This window comes from Diorhabda sublineata, chromosome 1 (assembly GCF_026230105.1).
Source record: "Diorhabda sublineata isolate icDioSubl1.1 chromosome 1, icDioSubl1.1, whole genome shotgun sequence".
Taxonomy (NCBI): Eukaryota; Metazoa; Arthropoda; class Insecta; order Coleoptera; family Chrysomelidae; genus Diorhabda; species Diorhabda sublineata.
In genome coordinates, this window is record NC_079474.1 from 170005 (window position 1) to 193907 (window position 23903).

The window sequence follows — 23903 nt, forward strand, 5'->3', positions numbered from 1 at the left end:
GTATCTGTAACTTTTATAGAATCTGGAATCGAATATATTTAATGCTTTTTACAAATTTTTCGAATAAAAATCTATAGAAATATCACGTTTTCATGTTTACGTCAAAACACAAAATGGCTGACACTCATCGACCTTTTCATCGATTATTTTAAAAATCTACTGACAGGTATTGTTAAGGTTATGTTTAATATTTACTTTTATTAACTATTTTGATAAAATCTTAAGACACTAGATGCAAATCGATTGTTGAACTAAATAAAAAATTAGGTAAAAAAATTTCAAGAAGACAGACAGTTCTTACGTGGCAACACCGGTGTTGCCAAGCCTACATACATAATTCCGGTTTCCTTAGCACATGAAATATGGATATAACTGTCTAGATTCCATAAATCATAATTTTTAACGAAGTACATTTTATTCGAGTCGAGTATAAACCGGAAACAGCACTGTTACTACTTTATGCCCATGCAAAATTTAATGATTTGTAACTAATTGTGATAAACAGGTGTATACAGGGAAAGTCTATAGTTCGGAATAAATTAAACAATTCAATAAGTAATTTCGAAAAAAATCTGTTGACTAATATTTCTTTACATACAATTATAATGTATACCCTATATATTGTTAAAAATATCAAGGGGTATAGAAATTTGAAAGTTGTCACGTTTTCCATATACAAGGTGATAAAAAGTAACAAAACAAGATTTAAAGTAGGTAACCCGATAAAAATAATAGCTTATCGTCGAGGCTAATCGATTTTGGAATAAAGTTAACTTTTCCGAGCGTATTGTCTATTTTTTTTATACTGTTAACGCCGCCCCGCCCCCTGAATTGCCGTACCCTTTATCGATCTAGCGATATCAAAGAATAGAAAACCGAGGCCAAAGAATCCTCGTGCCATCACCGAACTGCGGGAATTTTCATTTTTCCTATCGCAAATTGTAAATATACACGCAATTGTTCATTTTTATAAAATGGAAAAAAATAATTAATCAACGTGACGACTTTTTTTAAAAGATTCCCAATTAATTAACTTCCCATTTTGTAAATTAATACGTTCAAAAGCGTTTAATAGAAAAAAAAAACAATCCTGAAAGTAAACTACGTAATATACGAGGGTCGATCCAAAAATATGGTGAACAACAATCAGCATTCATCCCAACGTTGATGCATTTAATTTTTAGAAAAATTTTTATGTAATATGACATTTTGCTGATTGAAAAATCAAACTTTTAATCTAATTTTTCACTCTCTCACGTTCTCGTAACCAAATAAGCAACCGATTATATTGATTTCATTTAATTTTTAAATCGAAGGGTGTCTCGTCCTTTACTGACTCTTTTCCAAATCTAAATCAATCATATCACTCATAAATAGTCTTTAAACTGAATAAATTAATTTTATAGACATATTTCAACATTTTGTGAGTTTATTTAAAGCTTTAATTTCATTATAATCTCATTCTGACTAGCTAGAACCGGTTCAAACTTTAAATAGCTCGTATTACATGTGGGTATGAGATATACTATTTGAAATGGAAACATTAGAAACATTTTTAGATAGATTTTATAAAGAATAATCATTTAAACCATGAATTTTCCATCAAAAACTAACTTTTCTTTACATACAAGTATCTATGTTCATTTTGCAGTTAGTCTAACATCAAGGGGTATGTTATAAAAGAAATCAGGTGAAGGGAAATTACATCAGTGAAAAACAGTACCAGTTACCTATGAAATACGAGTGTTTAGACACGCGATTTTCACGAAATTTTGAAAGATAACTTTCCCAGGAATCATGACAATGTCATCCATATTTAAAATGATGAATAACGACTATTTATTTGCAAAAACTGAATATATTTGCGTGTTGCATGGCATAAATACGCGAAAATATTAGAATTTTTCCACTTAAGCGTGATTAATTTAAAATAGTAAGATTTTGAATCAACAAAAACACATTATAACCAACTTCTATTTAAAATACATATTTATTTTACACGCTATTCACCAAAAATATTTAAATAACGTCAATTAGTTTCCATATTCTATTTTATTAAATTAAATATTTGATTTACATGAATCTGATTATGGTTAAAGTCCTTAGCCCACCTTAGATAAACAGTAATCAAAGTAACATCTAATTAACACACTTTCGGGATATGTGAAAGTATGATCTACATTTTGTAGTGGTACATCTTAGTAATTTCACAATTATTTGTATTCTAATTACAGGTTTTGTGAAACTGTGCAACTCTTTAAATAGTGTGTAGCTTGGGCAATATCGGATCAAATAGAAAACCATATTAAAACTTACCGTGTTATATAAAAATGGAGTTTCTTCATTATAATAACCCCTGCTGGTCATCTTGGAGCATAAACTAGTCTTACATTATTAAATTGATAAGAGAAATATACAATAATTAGAACGAATCTGTTTCTAAACAAAAGTATTAACAAAGATACTTTCACGAATGCACTAACCTTTAAATTTATTGATATAAAACATTAAAATTAATAAAATTTCGATAAAATAAGGTCGCACAAGCTGTTTAAAATAATTTCACCACACATTTCTGCATTTTTGTGAGAAAATTGTTGACAAAACTGACAAAGATACTGTCATCTTACTAATGATTTCTAAATGTCAGTTGTCAATTTGAAAATGGTAGGGGGATTTGCAAAACGAGTGTAACAGTGACCTGAATAAAAATAAGTTTAATTTATTTATAATATGAAATTTAATAGATTAATCATTATGATTCAGTTTTATTTTCTGAAAATATAGCAAAAAATAAAGCTTAAGATCTTTATAAACATGATAGATTTATATGTTGTGTGTATGCAACACTCAATACAAAGCTATAACACGAGGACTGTTTATTATTATTCGAAAAATTGATAATTTATTGAATTAAAAGGAGTAGAACACAATACTTTTTTTATTATAATAACGATAAAAATAATATGAAACTACCGTTTACATAATAACTTAAATTTACGGAGATTTCAAGCAGTCAAGGTCATACCCGAAGCAACTTCTTGATATACGTCATTTGCCGATATATTATCTTTATCCCTCGATTTTACGTCTTTATTTAGTTTCGTATCTGAAAAGCTGTATATGACAAAAAAATAGATCAATATGGAAATAAAATAGAAGAATATTTGACATTATTAATTCAATGACACGAAACGAAGAAAACGACAAGTATGATTGTTGTGTTTTGTGAATAAGACATTGAGAAATTTTTATTTAGAGAATATTCTTGATGACAGTTATTTTTTCGGTAATGAGCGTATATAGAAGAAAAGTCTAAACATATTCATCTAAAAAATATTAGATTTAGAACAAAATTATTTGTTTATACCTGAGGTTATGTTCTTTATTTATCCCTATTTTCGATTTAAGGATCTTGACTGGTCTTTGTCCGCTCACAGATACTTCAAATTTGTTATTAAAACTTACTATTTAGTCTAAACTCACCCCACGTACTGCATTTTTCCTAAAAATATAATCATAGTATTCACTATGAAGTTCAACCTCTACGTAAACACTTTATCTATGACCAAACCCGTGCAGTCGAACTAATAGTGTTAATTCTGTGGTGCAATAGTAAATTTGACAGCTGACTCATAATTATAAATTATTATTAAATTATACAAATTTATTTACTTCGATTTCAAACTTTTGTAGTAATTTGAAGTAAATTAGAGTCTGTAAATTGAATAACATTGTTTATATTCTTTATTGATACCCTTTACCATCAAGCAACACTAGTGAGTGAAATCAACGTTTCGTTTGACAGAACTGTCAGTAAAAAAAAAACATTGTGAATCTAGAATCATCGATTAGTAATAATTCGAGGCTGCTTACTTTCAATTTCATCTAATTTATCCGCAATATTTTGAATGTCCGAGATGCTCTTAAACAATTTTTCGATATATCCTTTTTGATTTTTGAAATTGTCGCTTTTGGAAAGCGCCAAAGCCGTTTCACGCATTTGAACTATATTTCCGTACAGAGCCGCCAGACTATTCGTCGATTTTTCTTGACCAATCAGAGCGTAAGAGCTATTTGAGTGTACGCATCGACCCCTACCAACATCTTTCGAGCCGTTATTAACTTTCGGGTTACCGTATTCCATTTTTTGTTTAATTATCGACGTCGTGGCTTTTAATTTTTGTTGTAAGTTGGTCAGTTTCATCGGGGGTACGTCCACTTGACATTTGGGGAATTTAACGTTCGTTTTTACATTCTGATATCTGAAACAATATTGGTATTGATATACCTACGAGGGGAACCGTGAACTTACTTTTTTTGTTCGTCCACACAACTATTTTTACATAAATATTTATGTTCGTTTGAATTTGATTTCGTTTTGAAATTTCGAGATAATTTCGGTATCATACTCGGTTTCTTTAACGATTTTTCAGCTCCAGCATTTAAATTAGTTGAAGTCAATGATCCCACGAGATTAGATCGATGGTGCTTCGCACCGCCCACATTTTTGACGTTTACTTTCCCGCCTAAAAGAAGAAATATCTGGTTTTCGTCGGTTTTAATATTACGTAAGATTTTTAAATGAAACAAATCTCACTAGAATCTTCCAACGAATCGTCTGAGAATGTTTCTCGGTGATATTCACAAATATTTTCTATGTTTCTAGGTGTAAATTCGTCATCTAATGTTATAGTTTCGCAAGAAGAACCACCTATACGGAAAAATTATTTTAGAAACTAATTTCCTTGAAAAATGTTAAAGTTTGAATATAATGAAGTTCCATTACCGTCGATTCTGTCTGCTAGGACAGCGTATTCCGGAAGTTCTATTATTTCATCTTTAACTTTTAAAATATGACGTAATATACTTCCGTTTTTTTCTCTTGTATTATCGTTCTTTTGTATGATTTCATTTTCGGCCATGTTTCAATTAATTTTACAAGAAACTTTAAATTTACAACGCAAAAATAATGACAACTTTGACATATTCCAAATGATTGACTATTTGAAAAATTCTCGATTGAAAAATAGACATTTCACGGTTATTTTATGTAATACGTCAAACGATGTTGATTCGACGCCATTTTGCCATCTAAATAATCATTTAATTAACCAAGTTGTCAATGTCAAATAATACGAATCGAAATAGTGAATTTGTACCTGTTTTAAAAACTAATTTTCAATTAGAAGCGAATTTAAATCAAATATATTTAGCAACAAAACGTTCATAACGGTCTAAATACTATAAAATAATAATTTATTGACGATAGCGAACTGATTTATCGAAACCGTATAAAAAAGAAGAAGATATTATAGTGTATTGTACTATTTCTGTGGTTATAACCATAGATAAAATGTAGTTGTAACGTTCCCGCAGATACGCTCGAAAGCTTGTCAAAATGACGTTTAAATATATAAATGGTAATAAAACTTGTGCTTATAATGTCTAAAAATAAATCAATTAAAATAGATGCCGCTGTGCAAACGGTGATACGAGTCCATCCAAATACGTTAGATATAAATGGATTTCCGTATATTTCGTCTGAGAAAAAATTGCAGACAGTTTTATCAGAAAAACCGGACGATAATAAGCATTTTTATTCGTTACTTAAGTTTACTCCTTATTCGGATATCGTAGAAAATAGTATGAAGGTAAATTTTCTTCAATCTATACGATAATATTTTTTTTTAGTAACGCCACTGGTTTTTAAAAGTATAGTTCTATGAAAATTCGATATTCATTGCCACCTAATCTTCTTCTTTTTTAACTATCAACTACCTTCGTTCGTACTTTCATATAGCCAATGGGCGTTACCAGTGTCGTTCGTTAACAATGTTGTTTAAATAGATCATAGATATACCAAGGAAGAAGAAATTGCAGTTTCATTATCTCCCTAGCGCGAAAATAGACGAAAACATACGCGATTTAGTACTAGCCGACGACGACGGTGTGAGTTACATTTGCGCCGAAATTTTAAAACGTCGTAAAACCGGAAATAAGATCCATTACCACGATCAGGAAACTCAAACGGACGTTCTAGTACATCCGCACATTTTAGAAGATACAGACGTTTCCACAGTATCAGAAACCAAAGGAACACAAACAAGTAATAGTAAATGAGTTGTTTCATTAGATGAATTTGTAAATGTTCATCGGTAGGTGATAAAAGTTATCAGTTGTACAAAACAATAAACTTTTCAAACTTCAAACTTTGTTTTCGTTTCAAATTTTGGTATCACCCTCGTATTTTACATATTTCGTCTACTAGATCCTTGAGATATGGCAACACCGACGTCAAATCTGACTTTGTAATCATAAAGTTCGACATTTTCGATTAAATTGAAATGCCAATTGGAAAATAAATAAGATTTCCGTCGAAATGGACGATTTTAACGATGTTTCCAAAGATCGTACCGGACTATTAAACGCGTCGTCTCTTCGAAGCGGTTTAGCTTTCAATTTAAGTACTTACAGAAGCTTATCTCCAATAGGATCGGATTCGAGTTGTAAGGTAATTATAAAATATATCACAAATTATATATTTATATTAAAATATATATATATATATATATATCAGTATTTATATTAAAATATATATATATATCAGAGCTCAAGGGCGAAAGATACTGTCCATTATTTATCCCCCGCTACTACTCCCGCCGTTACTGAATTAGAAGGGGATCTATATTATCAACATTTCGTCGATTTTCAACCGCCGCTTGGTCCGCCACAACCCGATTACGCCAGTTCCTCGGAATCTACTATATCATGCAAAGAACCCGAATTACAAAGAACTTTAGCTATCATTAAACCGGAAGCTATACAATTTCGAGATGTAGTCGTTAGGGCCATCTATGAATCAGGAATCAAAATATTAAATGCAAGTAATAAACTATTTATTACCTAAAGAATGTAGTATATACATTACGTAATATGTGTATAAAGTGTTGCCTATTTGTATGAACACCAAGAGAGCATAGAACTATATAATTCTTCTTTTTTATATAAAGTCAAAGTATATAAGCGTACTTATTGAATTTTATAACTAGATATATGCAACAAAAATAAAAAAAATACTTTAGATATTCTTTAATATCTTATAACATAATAATAAATTAAATAAAAAAAAAACAAATAAATCGTTTATATTAATAGGATAGATAACACTTTATACATTAGTTCGTAAAAAGTGTTGCCTAACTCGTTGTAGATAATATAACTTTACTTTTTTATCAATAAAACTTTACGAATATTCTAGGAACGTGTTATTCATTTAACCCCCGAGCAAGTATCTGAAATATACGCCAAACAATATGGCAGTCCGTCTTTTCCGCACGTGGTTATATCGATGAGCATTTCCCCGTTATTAGTTATGTCTTTGGCTGGTAAACGAGTCATAGACAAATGGAAAACAATGGTCGGACCGTACGGTTTGATTCGAGAAGAATGGTTTTTCCCTTATAGCGTACGTACCAGATTTGGAATAACATCCGATATACCGGATGTTATTCATGCTTCGGAAAATTTATCCGAAGCCAAATGGGAAAACAGATATTTTTTTCCTAGAAGTAAGTCCCTTCTTTAAAATTAATTAAAATCTACGAATTCGCTTTCTATAAATCTACTCTTTTATTTTAATTTTAATAATAAGTTTAGAAAATTTTCCATACCGACGCCACTGGTTCTTATACGAATACATATATTTTTCTTCTTTTTTAATCACTGCCTGCCTTAGTTGTTACTAAGCAGTGGGCACCATCGTAAGTGTTCAAATGAACTACTATGCATTCTCAATTCGATCATAGATAAAACAACGAAAAGCTTTCAATGAATGAAACGGAACCGTTTTGTTATTTTTTTGTAGGTATCTTGGAGCCGATAGTAATCGACGAAGAAAAAGTATCTGATTATATAAACAATTGTATAACTCCCATTTTAATGGAAGGTTTGATACAAGTGGTTAAAAACAAACCAATAGATCCGGTTCTATTTTTGGCCGAATGGTTATTGTTGAATAATCCGTATCAACCTAAATTTCCTGAACGTGTTGCAGTTAGTCCACTATAAGATTCTTTTTTTGATGGGGTAAAATAAAACAACGAAATCATAGGGTCATTTTATTGAATTCCACAACTGGAATTACTTATGATTTTGAAGTATTTGAAAGTATGATTAATAGACAGCACTTTATACATTAGTACGTTTTACGTGTTGCCTAATAACAAGTGCAGTAAAAATTCAAAATTTTTAATATTAATGTAGAAATTCGATTTGAAACAATATTTTTATTAAAGGCATACGATAAGATGAAAATATTTTTGAGTTTACGAAAAAATATTCATTTAGATACTTATCTATCCATTTGAATTGGTTTTTCCCATTTATACATCAACTCTTGTTATAAAAAATTGATTATTGATTGTTTATAATACAGAAAAAACCATTGTACAAAATAATATACGAGGATTATTCAATTTTTTCCATTGATAAGGACGATTCAGACAACACTTCATACATTATGACTTGAAGTACGTGTTGCCTAACTATAAGTGATTTGTGCAATTTTAAAACTAATAGTGAAGAGTTAGATAACACTTCATACATACGGATCTTATACGTGTTGCATAACGTGAAGTGTGTTTCAGTAACTAAAACTAATAATAATAAGTTTTTCACGACTTTTTTCTATAAGTAATCAGATTTAAATAGCAGGTAAAAATTTGACGTTTCGACTCATTTCGATATTTATCAAAAGAGAAATCTGCCGTTATATTTCGAATATATGTAGCGGCCAACAATCGAATTAGTTGTGGTAACATTGAAATTCATTAATTCTATCCAAAGAAAATAATAAGTTAGGCAATACTTTATACGCTGTGTTAAAATGTGTTGCGTAACAATAAGTGATTTAGCAGACAACTTATGAGTTTGGCAACACTTTATACATGATTTTATTAAATGTGTTGTCTAGATTTAGGCGCAATAATTCGTTTTATTCATCAGTTTTAAGCATTTTTTTTCGTATTTAATGTTAAATGGATTTTAGGGGGGGGGGGAAGGTAGAAAAATAAAACAACGATATAATAAGGCGTTTTTATTAGATTCTACAAATTATCCAGCGGTATCACAGAATCCCGTTTTAATAATAAATTTATTTCTAATTTAATCTCGATTTAATGAAAAAACAGAAAGTTTCTTATATAAACTAATTATTCTAGAAAATAAATCTATTTTTGGTAACGACCTTGTATTACGAACTCTCCAAAATAACTCACATATTTGAACAAAAAAAAAATTGATCGTAAAAGTTGATATTTAATCGATGATAACTTGAGTATAAAGCGATTTGCAGTACCCCAATTCAGTACACACTTTATCACCTGCTCCGTGGACAATCATGTCGATTATCATAGCGCCGTAAGTATCCACAATTTCAACGCACTACAAAATACAAATAAAAAATCGTTAAATCCAAACAAATTTTGAAAAAACTCCACTTACTTCATTACTATATTTAGAAGGTAATCCTCTACAAGTTTTTTCCAATACGTGTTCGATGTCGTGATCTATTTTAGGATTCGACAAAATTTTTTCCATAACTTTTACCATCATTTCACAAATCGGACATTCTAATATTTCAACTACAAACAATAGATAAATGGATTTTATCCTATCGACCGCGCCACTTCAAAAACTATATCCTATAAAACCTCACCTTTTATAGACGGAAATTTATTCCCGTTACACAATCCCATGTAAGTACATATATCGGAAGGTTCTAAAGCTGCTATTAATAATTGTATTACAGTATCTGCGTATTGATCAACGAAAGCGACGCATTCTTCACGAACTGAACCCGGCATTACGTCGCATATACTTTTCACTATATTTTCAATATCTTCCTACAAATATATGAATTATATACACGGAAAAAAAAAAAAAAAAAAAAAATGAAAATATTACGTCTGTATGTTTATCTTTAAGTTGATCATCGATTTCTTTCATTACAAATTCGCATATCAAACATTTCGGATTCGATTCTATTTCGTTTTGTATAAAGTGACCGTTGATCGTGTTATCCGGTATAACGTTTGTTTCTACAAAATAAAAAATTAGTAACGGAAAATGTATTGGGAAATAATAATAAGCTTACCGATATTTCCACCGGTTTGTTTGACGACGAATTTCGGTAAATCGCTAGCAGGTGTCGAATCTGTACAGAGATGTAGAGCTACACAAACTTCCTGCGGTGTAAAATCACTCAGCAACATCTCGACTACACGTTCCGTATAAGTTTGTACGAAATCATCGCATTCGCTTCCTAAACTTTTAGGTAACATCTTACATACTTTTTCCAGTTGTTTAACGATTTCTTCCTAACAAAAAAAATTTAGAAAACAATAAAATAACCACCTCATCATATTCAGATATGATTTACCTCAGTTTTGTTATTCGATAATACAGATTCTAATTGGGTAACTATAACGAGACACATAGGGCATTTTGAATCCCCTTTGGCTTCCATGAATATCTCGACGTCGTTTTTGGAACCAGGACATACTTTAATCATGGGACAAACTGTCGAAGGGTCGATTTCTTGTACTAATATCGCTACCAGAGCTGGTTCGTAATCTTTTACAAACTCTATACAAGTTTCGTTTACTGTTGATGGTAATTCGTTACAAGCTTTTTCTATTACTTCTTTTATTTTTTCCTTAAAAAAAAATCGAATATATAAATATTTGTTTACCCTTTTTTGTTATTTGTTTCAAATTTCTGAGCTGCTGCACTATTTATATTAACAACAATTACGTTTTAGACCTTCCAGATGCATATTGAAATTTTTTTAATCTCCAGTGGTTTATGGAATTTGAACGTTCACTCCAAAGTTACCTATTCACTTATTTCTTATTTATGAACCTACTGCACTATTTTATTAACTATAATAAAGTTTTAGACTCCAAATCCAACAGCCAACTATTGACATTTCAATTTTAATATTTCGTTTATCCCGCTACTGATTCTTAAACGAATAATATATCAATACCAATGAGTATTGACATTTATCCAAATTAACCTATTTTTCTTCTTTTCTAATTGATATCTGCCATAGATCTGAATAGAAACATGAATAACAAATGAACTACTAGTTATTGTAAATAAAATTTCTCGAGATAATACTGATATTTTGTTTTTAGGTATTTTAGAATTCGCTATAACAAGGGAAAGATAGATATTGAGAAAAATGTTAAAATGATTTCCCAGTTTGTCACTATTTATTTCTTCTTTTTTATTAAATATTTCAAATCACCGAACCTACCGCGCTATTTATATTAGGACCTTCCAGATCATAGAAAATGTGACTCGACAGGGCCGTAATAGCACATAACGATTGTATTGTTAATTAAATTTTTTATATTAAAAATTTATTTTATTACGTTCACAAAGACAAAATGCGGTAATTAATTCCATTTTTTAACAATCAATTATTTTTTTTTCTTATTAAGTACCTTTTACAGCTCTAATAGCAAAAAAAACTTGATACAACTCAAAATCAATGAAAAAATATATAAACTTACCTCAGTTTTGGGTTCCGTAATGGAATTTTGTACGTAATGCAAAAATAATTCGCAAAAAGCACAAACTTCTTTGTTATATAGAATTTGAGTGTGCGGTGGCATCAATAAATCAATAGGTAACGGTTGTTCGACGTTTACTTCGGATAGAGCTTCACCGTTGGTTTTACCGGATTCAACTTTGATATGTATCAAAGGTTTTTTGTCGCCGGTGATTTCTTCAACCTTTTGGACACTGTCCGGCGTCAAAAGGGGCGCTAACAAGCTACTCAACTAAAATAAATGAGAAAATTACATGAAGATACACTATTTTTGTTGAAAATTAATATTGATTGACGATATCGATATAAAAATATTTCCTATTAGCACAACGACAAGTATTTTGGTTAAATTATTGAGATCAAATTTTTGAAAATCATTATAAGGGATGGGGAGGAGATATATAAAAACCTATAAAATAAGATGAGAGAGAAGTAAAATCATTAAAATTGTTTGTATGTTAATATTTTTAGTTGATTAATGTTTCAGTTGACATAATTAGTAGAAAAGAATGATTTTTGTCTTTTATATCAACAAATAAATTGAGTGGAGCACATCATGAGAAGAAACTACAGAAATCGTGATGGGTGGAGCTGATAAACGAAGCTGGGACCAACAAAAACCACGATAAATCTAAATCGAAGTTATCCAAATTCACCCGAAACATAAAAAATAAATAAATCAACTATTCCGGAAATAATATTTTATTGCGAAAATAACAAATAACATACCTCGTTATCAGTTATTTTACATATTCCGATATCTTGACATACTTCAGTGGAATTCAAGTGATTTACCAAAAACGAATAAACTTCCGGATAATACTGATCCACCAAATCGACGCATTCCGAAGAAAATTTCTTAGTTTGTTTACACAAACCTTCTAGCACTTGTTTGAATTCGTCTTCAGTTGTATTAGCCACTAATAAATCTCTGAGATGTTCGACGAGTTGTTCGCAAAGTTCGCACGGTAAATCGTCTTTAACGCCACTGAAAAACAATATAAAAAAAAAACCGGAAATATTTATGTAATTTTAATAAATAAACATTTAATTACCTTACTGGAACGTACCCTATATGCGAATTGGGGGTTATTTCAACCCTGGCTCTATGTGAATGGAAATTTGAACTACATTCTCCCGACATTAAACAAACTTCATTTGAATTCAAATTTTCCTGAAGATGGTTGTAGATTTCGGTGAAATAAGTAATAACAATGTTACTGCAACTATCGGAGAAACTACCAAATTTATTACCGCAAAACTAAAAACAAAAAAATTTTTTATTTTAATTATAGATGATTCAGTTAATATTAACCTCCTATTCACCCATTACCTGTAATAAATATTGCAGAAAATCATCCCTGGATACTTTATTGAACTTATCTTCCAAAATATCAACCACTTTACGACACCCCTGACATTTATCTAACTCAACAGTTGATTCTTCATTATTAAAATGTTCTTTTTCCAACGTTTTTTTAATTTTTTCGTTGTTACAAAGACCGGCTACCGAACAAACTACTTGAGGATTCATTTCTGAAGCCAAAGTATCTACTAGTTCAGGTATGTAGTTATCTGCTATTTTATCGCATTCTTTAACAATCGGTTTGATGTGAATTAGAGCGCAAGACCCTTCGAACACTTCCTTTATCAATTCCTACGAAAATCAAAAAAATTTATCACCGAGTTTAACGAATGATAATTATTCGACGTACTTGAGTTTCGTTACTTTCCAATTGATCTCTAGCTTGTTTCACCATGTCCAAACAAATTTGACATACGCTGCTTTGATCTGGTTCTACGGATCTATGGATCCAATCGGTTTGTATGCAATGTTTAACAGCATGGCAATCCGCTGCGGCTCTACAATATCAAATAATACAGTAGCACTCTAACACTGTAAAAGTTTCTTTTCTCTTCTTATATAAAAAAAAATTAAAAGTTCTTGATGAGTTATATACATTGAAATGTCTCATTAGTCCCTTTCGAGTTCTTAAATAATGATTTAAAAAATTAAAAATATACAATTTTTATAAAATATTTCAATTATTAAAACGTTTTGTTTCAAAAATAGTCATTCAATCGATAAAATATAACTTAATTTACATTATTTGAAGCGCTTATCATTAGAATAACAACTTGAAACATTAATTTCAATTATTATCAGTTAATTTGTTTACTTGGTTACTTGTCATTTGAATATATTTATTTTAATGTTTAATTACTGAGCGAAAATCACTTTCGTGGTGTCTTTAGGAGATAAAATAACGTTTGAATTGTTTCTGATAGTGAAAATAGGACTTACGTTAAATTTTTACACCAATATGCGGGTCCCCAAGTACATTCTTTACTTCCTAGAAGTTGTTTTTTATGTACTTGTCGAGGAGGAACGAATACCCCACAAACACAAGCTGAAACAATAGATTCCAGCATTGAAAACAATCAAATAACTAATAATTAATATCGTATTTCAGTAGGGCTTAAATCTATAATTTTATGTTTACTAAAATTAGCAAAATGTGTATACTATATTGGTATTGGTATTCGGCGAAAGCCTTTGATGAAATACAAGGAATTCGTTTGACTTTTATTTTTATAGCCAGCGGTTTATTTACATTGTTTCTTTAGAATAATTTCTACAAAGGATTATTGTTTCTTTGTTTTTCTAGAACTTTTGAAATTCTTATTTTCTGCAGCATGGTTTAGTTCAGTTTATAATACATAGAATATTTTTAGGTAAGTTAATTTTTTTGTGTAATAAACTGATTTTTTTAAAAATTATTAGAGATTTCGAATATTAAATCTCTTTCAAAGACATTTAAACCCCTTAAATGTGACAACAAAGCACATACAAAGTTATTTATAGAATATTTAAAATATTTTAAAGATGATTAAGTTTTGTATGAATTAATGAATAATGCAGTGAATCATCAAGTGATAAACAATTTGTTTTACTTAATAAAACCAATTTTAACATATTTTATTCTCTTATATATACAATAAATTGCAATATATAATAAAAAGATAAAGAACAAATATGTAAAAGTTGAATTAATTGAAAGGAGATTAAAAAAATTGTTTTAAGTAAACAAGATGATTTTTTTGTTATTAAAAATGATTTTGTTACTTAGTCATTGTCCTACTATCAATATTGAATTTATTTATTTAACTTAATACCCTTATTTGATATAAACGGAATGGTATTTATAAAGACAAATTTTGTTTATTATAAATGTTTTGTAAATATTACAAATTTAGAAATTTATCTTTGCAAAAGCTAAAGGTCAAACGTCGGAGGAAATAATATACACACGATTCTAGATATTTTCAAAGATCTAGAACTATACTAACCGGTTTTGAATAATATAAAAATTAATAGTAAATACACCACACGCTTCATACGTTTATTATGGTGATAATAGAGAGTGAGTCAGCGGGATTAAGAAAAGTATCGACAATGCATATTCATTTATATATCACGCACTAAAAATTATTTTTTAATGCTCAGCTATAAAATATATAAATTATATAAAAATTTTATCAGTACTAAAGCCGTTAGGCGTTCTAACCTTGTAAAATGAAGTAAAAGTAAAAAAATGATGCTCACCTAAACCAGTTAGTAACATTAAAAAGGCGTAAACCTTCATTTTCAACACAGATTTACGTCGAAAACACTTTTAAACAATTTGCGTTGTTAGTATTTCTAAATATAGTTAGTACCAAAACAAATATATCGACAGATATATGTACTTCTATTTCCTTTGTTGTCAAAAACACAACTACTAACTGTAGACTGTATATTATCAATTGTCTCTTATATCAACTTGCACTTTGACCACAGACTTAACAGGAAGTATGATTCAATTATCAATAGGTAAATTTGAAATTTTCACATAAAGTATAAAAATTATTTTAGCAAAATATTTTTAAATTCAACACCAATTCACAAAACAACGTAGATAAATTTAACTAAAAACCAGAGCGTATTAGTGTATAAGTTAATACCATAGAGATAATTTTTCATTTTAGTTCTATGGAAATCAAGTAACGAATTATGTACGAAGAAAAATTTAACCTCTATATTTTTTATTTTTCATTAAAAATATTGATTTTTTTTAAACATGTTTAAATCCAATTTAAAGATATGCGGTTGTAGAACTATTAGATATTTTAGAACGTTTTCAACACAACCTGATACTTATTGTCAAGTATTATCGGACATGATAGGTAAATATAAATAGTTATAATAGACAGTGCCCCTTGTAGTTAGCGTTTTTTAGGTATACCGAGTACAGAAGCAAAATTTTATATACAAAAGTATCGCCTTAAAAATAAAGATGCCGAATTATTAGCACAAACAATAACGTTTTGTAAGGGATTAGGTTATTCTAATAAGGAAATTTTAGCTGCTCCTACTTTATTTACTTGCCACCCCCTTGAAATTGAACAACATTATTATTCGTTAGTGGAAGGAGGTTTCCAGAATGTTAATCCGCGAGTTTTATCCAAGTAAGAAGTACTTTTTATTATTTTCACGGTGTATAAGATTTTCGTATTGAAGGACGAGAACGTATATGAAAAAAATTGTGAGCTATTTAAAAAATCATAAACTAATTTTGAAATCAACAAACGTTGAAGAAAAATTCGTATCTTGTATAGAAGATAAAGAAATAGCCGGTAAAATACAATTAAATTCAAGCGATGGCGAAATTTGGAGTCAAATTCATTTAGATATACAGAAACATTTTTTAAGTAAGTAGAATAGGAAATTTGAAAAAAAAAAATTACGGTAAAATCAAATTTTGTTTAAAGAGATGCGTTTAGGGGGTACCGAAGAAGAAATAGATAATCTTCTACAAGTTCATCATATAATAAAAAATAAAAGTTTCAAAGTTATACAGGAAAATATAAAAATAGCCGAAGATTTGGGGTTTGCACCAAGGAAATTGATCAAATACGGGTATTTACTCGGAAATTATCCAAATTATCCTAAAACTACTCTCCGTGATTTAGATAATATAGCAGGTATCGATATGAGAGTAGTCATGAGGAGATACCCAAAATTAATCATGACTTCTCCAAAGAATATTATTAAAATATACGGTATTTTAAAGGAATTTGATATACCGGATGATATTATAAAGAAAACTCCGAATGTTTTTCATATGTCACCAGAAACTGTGAGAGTTCGATTACAAACGATCGAACAATCTCCTGATCTTAAAGTACTTCTTACACAACCAAAAATACTCGCTCTAATCGTTCATCATAATAGAGCGAAAACGAGGTTGTCGTTTTTACAACAACTCCAATTGAGGTGTACGTCTTTCACGATTCTACGTAAGTTACAAAACTACGTTTAAAATAGAATAAAAATGAGCGCTTTTTTAAGGAACTGATCAAGATACAGTATTCGAGGAATATGTAAAAGAAGGAAAAGACGCTAATAAACGCGGGGACTTGTATAATTACCTACAAAATTTGTTTTCTATACCAATCAAAGATATAAAATCGAAAATAAGTCGTCACCCTTTTCACCTTCAAGTACCTTTAAAAGATATGCAGGAGACTTACGATTATTTGATTAACAATCAATTCAAGCCGATAAATATATACAATGTGATATTTATTTTGTTGTACCCCAAGTAAGTTTGGAGTATTGACGAATTTTGAAATTTTTAAAATTACTTTTTTTTTTGGTAGATACAAAGTTCAAGATGCGCACGCTACTATAAAATATGATAGTAATTTTAAATATAAAAGTTTAACGCAAGTGAATAAATTGAACATAATGTTGTATTTAATTGAAAAAGAACATCATTTCACAGGTAACGGAATATGGAGAAATAATAAAATACCCGAAAATGTATCAACAATAAATTAATATAAACTAGTCTTTTTATTGTTCACTTTTATTTATCCCTTTATTATCATTACAGTTTGTTGTTAAACTCACTTTTCCACAAAATGTTTTGTTTCCCGATTAATTTAGAAACGTGACAACGTCGCAATCGTAACAACTAATGGTATGCCAATCACCCTTCGCTCCGTTTACCCTAAAACTTTGGAATTTTTAAAGTAAACAAATTTTTATCACACGCTTTTGTATCCATTGGTGTATGTGCTTATCTTTCGTCGAGATTCTCGGGTATTGGTGGATATATGTATATCCACAATCATTAAATATTAAATTTTCCTATTCGGAAATACCGAAAAAAAAATTTGCTGTGGTTGAAAATAAATTTCCTTAGTGGGGTAGTACATTCTCAATGCATAAAATATAACCAGTTCATATCGATGTTTAATAATATGAAAAGTTCTACTTCTAGTTGATGAATCAGCTTTTAAATTGAATAAAATATTTCTTAAAATTTGCCATTTTTATTAGTAAGAAATAAATTTCTTTACGAAATTGCAGGTTTTCATCTGCCCTCTTTATAACACAAACTTCCCTTCTCAGAAATAACTGATAAGAGCGTTTTTCTGTTTTATAGCCCTCGCGTTATCAAGGAGAATGATATTTTTATCTATATACAACATTTTTATATTTAAACGTATACTAAATAATTTCATTTTAACATATATTTGAGACGCGAATATAATTAAAATTTTTCACTCACGATGTAGTATTTATACGAATACTTTTCGTTTAAATTGGATTGCCTGTAAAGTTCAATTATTAAGAATTTAGAAACTTTATTTCATTTTAGTTATATTTGTGTTAAAATTCTACTTTTTTTATTAACAAACTTTTAGTCTTAGTCTTCAGATGTATACAAAAGTGATAACCACAAAATTAAACTGTCAATTGTCAGTTGCAGCTCATCGATCTTCAATCGTAACGCCTCGGTGTATACATGAAATAAAAGAATGCTATTAAATGAATTTAAGAATAAATTCGCCATTATTAATGTGTAGAAATTTGAACGAAATTATAAATTTCATTTAAAAATCAATTTTTAAAAATTTGTGTCGCAATGTTGATACAATAGACAAAGTAATAGTGTCTATGGTTGATTCAAACGAACAAGTTAATCGAGATTAGTTATATAAAATCGAAAGAAACTATTGGAATGAGTCCGCGAATGTATGTCATTAATGACGAAATGTTATTTAATATACATGGTACGTCAGAATATTAACGAGCACTAGCGAACACACTAATCGGGATTACCTAAAACGAACGCAACATTTTTTGAATATTATAGTTGACGTGTATTGTTTTGTATACAGTATAAGTGTTTTTTTTTTTTGGCAATAAGGAATTAAAAAATACGAAAACAAAAAATTGAAATAAAATTTTATTAAAATAATCAAGTTCACAAATCTGGTAGCGGCGAAATAAAACTATATGTTGTATACAGTATGGGTAAACGATTAATTTATTTAGCATCATTCCAAAGTTTAATTACATCTTGATAATGGTATTTCGTAGGATTTCCTACGGGGTTTTCCAATATTATAGTACCTTTAACGCCGTTTTCATCGAAATTTAATATCTTACAAAACGGTCCGGACGTACCGTTAGGCAATTCCACATGTCCATCAATCGGTACGACGAACAACACTTTTCCATCAACATTTCCCAAATTTTTATCGATTTCTTCGCCGTTTTGTAACAAAAATTTATAATTTTCGATATTGAACAACTTATCCACCTCCTCAATCAAATCATCCAATTTCAATACTTTCTTCCCGACTTGTAATAGTACCAAACCTTTGGTAGACCCTTTACAATACCTCGATTTCAACCCCACCAACTGTATATTAACCCACTTGACCGAGGGTTGTTCGATATCGTTAATTTTCGTCAAGATTATCTCAATTTTGGAATCTTTCAAATTTTGTTTCTCCTCTATAATAATTTCGTCGGTAATTTTTCTCTCCTCCGATTTTCTAAAAGGAGTTTTAAGGGTATTTTCGATAAATTCCTTATATCCATCGGCGATTCTACTCAAATCGCCTTCGGTTTTATAATAAACGACAATTTCATCGGTAGGTACGAGATGGGCTTTTTTTCTCAATTTCTGCACACGATTTATTATTTCCCTGGCGGTACCTTCGTCCTGCATCGAAGAATCCGGCGTAACGTCCATCAAAACCAAAACGTCGTTATCGCTATTCACCTCATATTGATCGCTATTCAATCGCTCGGCCTTAAATATCAATCTCATTTCGGACAATTCGATCCGCCGACCGACGATCACACCGTAACCAGTTTCAATGATTCCATTTATTTCATCATCGGTTAGAGCTTTCAAACCGGAAGTGACAGCTTTGAAATCCTGTTTTAACCTCGAACCTAATATTTTGTGATCGGGTTCGGCCCTCAAAGTTATACCGAATTTAGTTTTATCATTTGTAGTAGTAATTTTTCTAACGTTCAATTCCGATTGTATATAATCTTTTAATAACATAATATCGTCTAAATATTGTCGATTTCTATGTACAATTATGATTTCCGGTAAAGGATATTTGATAGGAATCGTTTTTCTGTCTCTTACAACTCTTCCTAATTCGATAACGGTTTGCATGTGAGCAACGGCTCGTTCTATGTTCAAATCTATCAGAGATTCCTTCGGGGTAGGCAACATCAAATAATGGATGCTATCCGTTTGGGTATCGAGTAATTTCTTCATGTATTGGTACATAGTTTCGGATAAGAACGGCGAAAACGGCGCCATCATTTTAATTATGTTCAAAAGAACGTCGAACAAAGTGATTAGAGCCGAATAGGAATCGTTTTCGCCTTTCAATCGTTTCCTATTCATTCTAACGTACCAATTGGTTAAGTAATCGAAAAATTTTGTGAGTCTCGGTATGACGTTGTACAAACGGTACAATTCCATCTCTTTCCTAACGTAAAGTAGCAAAGATTGAGTGAAAGATAATATCCATTTATCCATTATATTATCGCTGTCGATACTATTTTGTTCGTATACGAATTTTTTGTCATTACCCTGTACGTATATTTCAATGTTTTGTAATAGGAACCTAAAAGCGTTGTACCAAGGTAGGAAAACATCTTTTACGACATCTCTAACGCCTTCTTCTTTAAATCTCAAATTTTCGGCTCTAACTACCGGAGAATTGATGAGGTAGAGTCTCAAAGCGTCGGCTCCGTACTTGTTGACTATCTCCAACGGATCCGGGTAATTCTTTTTACTCTTGGACATCTTGAAACCGTCGCTGGCTAATACTAGACCGTTGCAGACGAGGTTTTTGAACGGGGCTTTGCCGAATAGGGCCGTTGATATGACGGTTAAAGTGTAGAACCATCCGCGAGTTTGGTCGATGCCTTCGGCTATGAAATTGGCGGGGAAATTTTCGTCGAAATCCTTGGAATTTTCGAAGGGGTAGTGGAGTTGGGCGTAAGGCATTGAACCCGATTCGAACCAACAATCGAACACTTCGGGTACTCTCTTTAAAGGAGGATTTCCTGTAAAAAATTTATATGAATGAACGGACTATAACTGATCCATGAAATTGATTTTGAAGTATCTAAAATTCATTTATAGTTTAAAAGTGGATAAATATGAATGAACGGACTATAACTGATCCATGAAATTGATATTGGAGTATCTAAAATTCATTTATAGTTTAAAAGTGGATAAATATGAATGAACGGACTATAACTGATCAATGAAAATGATTTTTAAGTAACCTTAAACTCTTTTATAGATTAAAAGTGGAAAAATATGAATGAACGGATTATAACTGATCCATGAAATTGATTTTTTTGCATCTTAAACTTTTAAAAAATTAGAGTAGGTAATATTTAAAAAAAAATAAGGATTAGTTAAAAAACAGTATGTACGAAAAGACTATATTAAAAAAGGTAAAAAATATTACCCGGTATACGACTAGGGATTTCGATATCGTCCACGATTTCTCGATGTAAATCGGACACTTTTTTTCCACTAAGTTCTTCCAATTCAGCAATACTACCAACACAAATTATCTCACTACCATCGGGAGATGACCAAATCGGTATAGGCGTTCCCCAATATCTAGTAAAGTAGTAAAAAGAATAGTACTCTCCAGAAATGTTAGAAATACGAGGAATATCAAATATCAAAAAAGTTTGCGAAAACTGTGACAGTTGCTAATATTTATACTCAATTACATTGTTTACACTACCAAATCAACATTTTTCTTATGTATACAACAAAAAGTGACTTACCTATTTCTACTAACTGACCAATCTCTTGCTTCTTTCAACCAATTAGCAAACCGTTTGTCCCTAACGAATTCCGGAACCCAATACGTATCAGAAGTGACTTTCTGTAGTTTATCCCTCATATGTTCGACTCTAATAAACCAAGAAGGTACCGCTCTGTATATCAGAGGAGTATCAGATCTCCAACAAAACGGATAACTGTGTTTTATCTACAAAAATTATTAGTAATACACAATATTTTATGAATTTTTCATCTACCTGTGATTGGTGTACAAGTTTTCCCATTTCTTTTAATTTGGCGATAATATTTTTATCGGCATCTTTTACATACTGTCCTAGAAAATCGGTAACTGGTTGTATGAAGCACCCCCGAGCATCTATAGGACATATAGGGTCTTGATCTCTTACAATCGCCCCGTTAGCTAAACAAACTCTGTTATCATCTTCCCCGAAATAAGGGGCTTGATGGACAATACCAGTCCCGGACTCAGCTGTTACGTAATCATCAACAAAAACCCTAAAACCCTTATCTTTTAAATGAGAAAAGTAATTGAAAATCGGTTCGTATTTTAACCCCTTTAGTTCTTTACCAGGGAAAGTTTTTAGTATTTCAATATCTTCAATTGGGAAGATTGTTTCAATACGACATTCTAACATTATATAAATTTTTTTAGTACTAATTTGTTTGAATCGAGCATAGATTAGTTCAGGGTGGACACAAGCTGCTAAATTACTAGGAAGAGTCCATGGTGTTGTTGTCCATACAAGTAAACCAGCATCTGAAATATAATAAATAAACCATTTTATACTATCAAGTGTAATATATACCTTCTTTGTCATCTATAAGAGGTAAATTAACAGTAACGGCAGGATCTACAACGTCTTTATAATTCTGTCCAGTTTCGAAGTTAGATAAAGGAGTATTACAAGCAGTTGAATACGGCATTACTTTATTCCCTTTATAAACCAACCCTTTAACATACAATTGTTTAAATATCCACCAAAGAGTTTCCATAAACCAAGGATACAAAGTTTTGTAATCATTTTTAAAATCTGAAACATCATAATTATAACACTATTTTTTATATATTTTTTCGTTTTATTTACCAATCCAACGACCGATTCTTCCTACGATTTTTTCCCAATCCTCGCTATATCTCATTACGATTTTTCTACATTCTGCATTGTAATTTGCGATGCCCATTTTCATTACATCTTCAGGCCCTTTTATACCAAGCGTTTTATCGATTTCGTATTCTACTGGTAAACCATGACAATCCCAACCGAATCGTCTTTCTACGTGAAAACCTTGTTGATGAGCGTAACGAGTTACGACGTCTTTAATAGTACCGGCTAGTATGTGACCATAATGTGGTAATCCTGTAGCAAATGGTGGTCCATCATAGAAAGTATACCTAGACATTTTTATGTTATTACCGGAATTATTGTGTAAATGGATATAATCTTACTTTGGTTTTCCTTTTGATTGTTTGAGACAGTTTTTAAAAGCATCGATTTCTTTCCAATATGCTAATATTTTTTCTTCTTCGGCTGGAAAGTTGATCGTTTCCGGTACTCTTGGAATTATCTGAGGTTTCGTTTCTGTCATATTTACGTATTATTTCAACTCTGTTATAAAACTTGCATCAGTATTTCACCATATAAAGATTCGGCTGTATTAATACATAACCTATTTTTCAGAATGGATGTCATTTCAACGTGGTTGTCAAAAATTTTATAAATAGGCAACCCCGTTAACTTTCAAGTATACGTTAGAACATACTTAACAATCGTTATTAATAAAAAAAAACCATAATTATTAGTCATTTTCAATACTAGAAAATGTTATTTTAAATAAGAACAAACAATATTATTTCCTTATTTTCCATAAATTTCCAATTAATATATAAACTGTATGACGTGGGACAGATATTTTACACCATTGCCACGTTGTCATTTTTTCCCAATAATCTAAATATTAATGAATATAGTTATATTCAATTTAACCAATAAAATAATTAGACCGGAAATTTGAAATTTCATTTCGTGAATATATATATATATATATATAAATTATTGATTATATTTTACAATTATTTACTT

At 30.3% G+C, this 23903-nt stretch overlaps 5 protein-coding genes across 7 annotated transcripts in view; 2 read left to right on the top strand and 3 right to left on the bottom strand.

Moving 5' to 3' along the window:
- Nucleotides 1–2634, bottom strand: part of LOC130447342 (uncharacterized) — a 54947-nt gene extending 52313 nt beyond the window's left edge. Inside the window, exon 1 of one of the 2 annotated variants that reach the window (XR_008910237.1) lies at nucleotides 2317–2611. Coding sequence is in view for 1 of the 2 variants with exons in the window: in XM_056784114.1 (XP_056640092.1) it covers nucleotides 2317–2367 (51 nt within the window). In the remaining variant the exon portion in view is untranslated. Of the gene's footprint in view, nucleotides 1–2316 lie in introns of both variants that reach the window. The other variant, XM_056784114.1, reaches the window with a different exon arrangement.
- A 3748-nt stretch (nucleotides 2635–6382) lies between these two features.
- On the top strand, nucleotides 6383–8070 carry LOC130450103 (nucleoside diphosphate kinase homolog 5-like). The gene is made up of 4 exons (XM_056788300.1): nucleotides 6383–6514; nucleotides 6611–6883; nucleotides 7262–7571; nucleotides 7868–8070. The coding sequence occupies exons 1-4, from the start codon at nucleotides 6383–6385 to the stop codon at nucleotides 8068–8070; spliced, it is 918 nt and encodes a 305-aa protein (XP_056644278.1).
- A 1010-nt stretch (nucleotides 8071–9080) lies between these two features.
- LOC130442488 (prosaposin) lies at nucleotides 9081–15450 on the bottom strand. 2 transcript variants are annotated; one of them, XM_056776645.1, is made up of 13 exons: nucleotides 15228–15450; nucleotides 13926–14031; nucleotides 13336–13483; nucleotides 12954–13277; nucleotides 12676–12881; nucleotides 12350–12608; nucleotides 11583–11852; nucleotides 10442–10717; nucleotides 10157–10379; nucleotides 9967–10100; nucleotides 9719–9905; nucleotides 9505–9644; nucleotides 9081–9444 (listed from the first exon to the last, which is right to left on the bottom strand). In XM_056776645.1, exons 1-13 carry the CDS (start codon nucleotides 15265–15267, stop codon nucleotides 9319–9321), a joined length of 2439 nt encoding a protein of 812 aa, XP_056632623.1. In that variant the 5' UTR covers nucleotides 15268–15450; the 3' UTR covers nucleotides 9081–9318. The 2 variants fall into 2 exon arrangements, with proteins under 2 accessions (XP_056632623.1, XP_056632632.1); XM_056776654.1 differs by having other exon boundaries at nucleotides 12691–12881; nucleotides 15228–15410.
- Nucleotides 15384–17522, top strand: LOC130442501 (transcription termination factor 5, mitochondrial). Its single transcript, XM_056776666.1, has 7 exons — nucleotides 15384–15494; nucleotides 15650–15847; nucleotides 15901–16129; nucleotides 16182–16372; nucleotides 16433–16960; nucleotides 17013–17265; nucleotides 17324–17522. The coding sequence occupies exons 2-7, from the start codon at nucleotides 15742–15744 to the stop codon at nucleotides 17502–17504; spliced, it is 1488 nt and encodes a 495-aa protein (XP_056632644.1). The 5' UTR covers nucleotides 15384–15494; nucleotides 15650–15741; the 3' UTR covers nucleotides 17505–17522.
- A 1381-nt stretch (nucleotides 17523–18903) lies between these two features.
- Nucleotides 18904–23540, bottom strand: LOC130445765 (isoleucine--tRNA ligase, cytoplasmic). The gene is made up of 7 exons (XM_056781619.1): nucleotides 23270–23540; nucleotides 22908–23215; nucleotides 22629–22853; nucleotides 22059–22579; nucleotides 21804–22009; nucleotides 21473–21630; nucleotides 18904–21059 (listed from the first exon to the last, which is right to left on the bottom strand). Exons 1-7 carry the CDS (start codon nucleotides 23407–23409, stop codon nucleotides 19003–19005), a joined length of 3615 nt encoding a protein of 1204 aa, XP_056637597.1. The 5' UTR covers nucleotides 23410–23540; the 3' UTR covers nucleotides 18904–19002.
- Nucleotides 23541–23903: the final 363 nt, after the last annotated feature.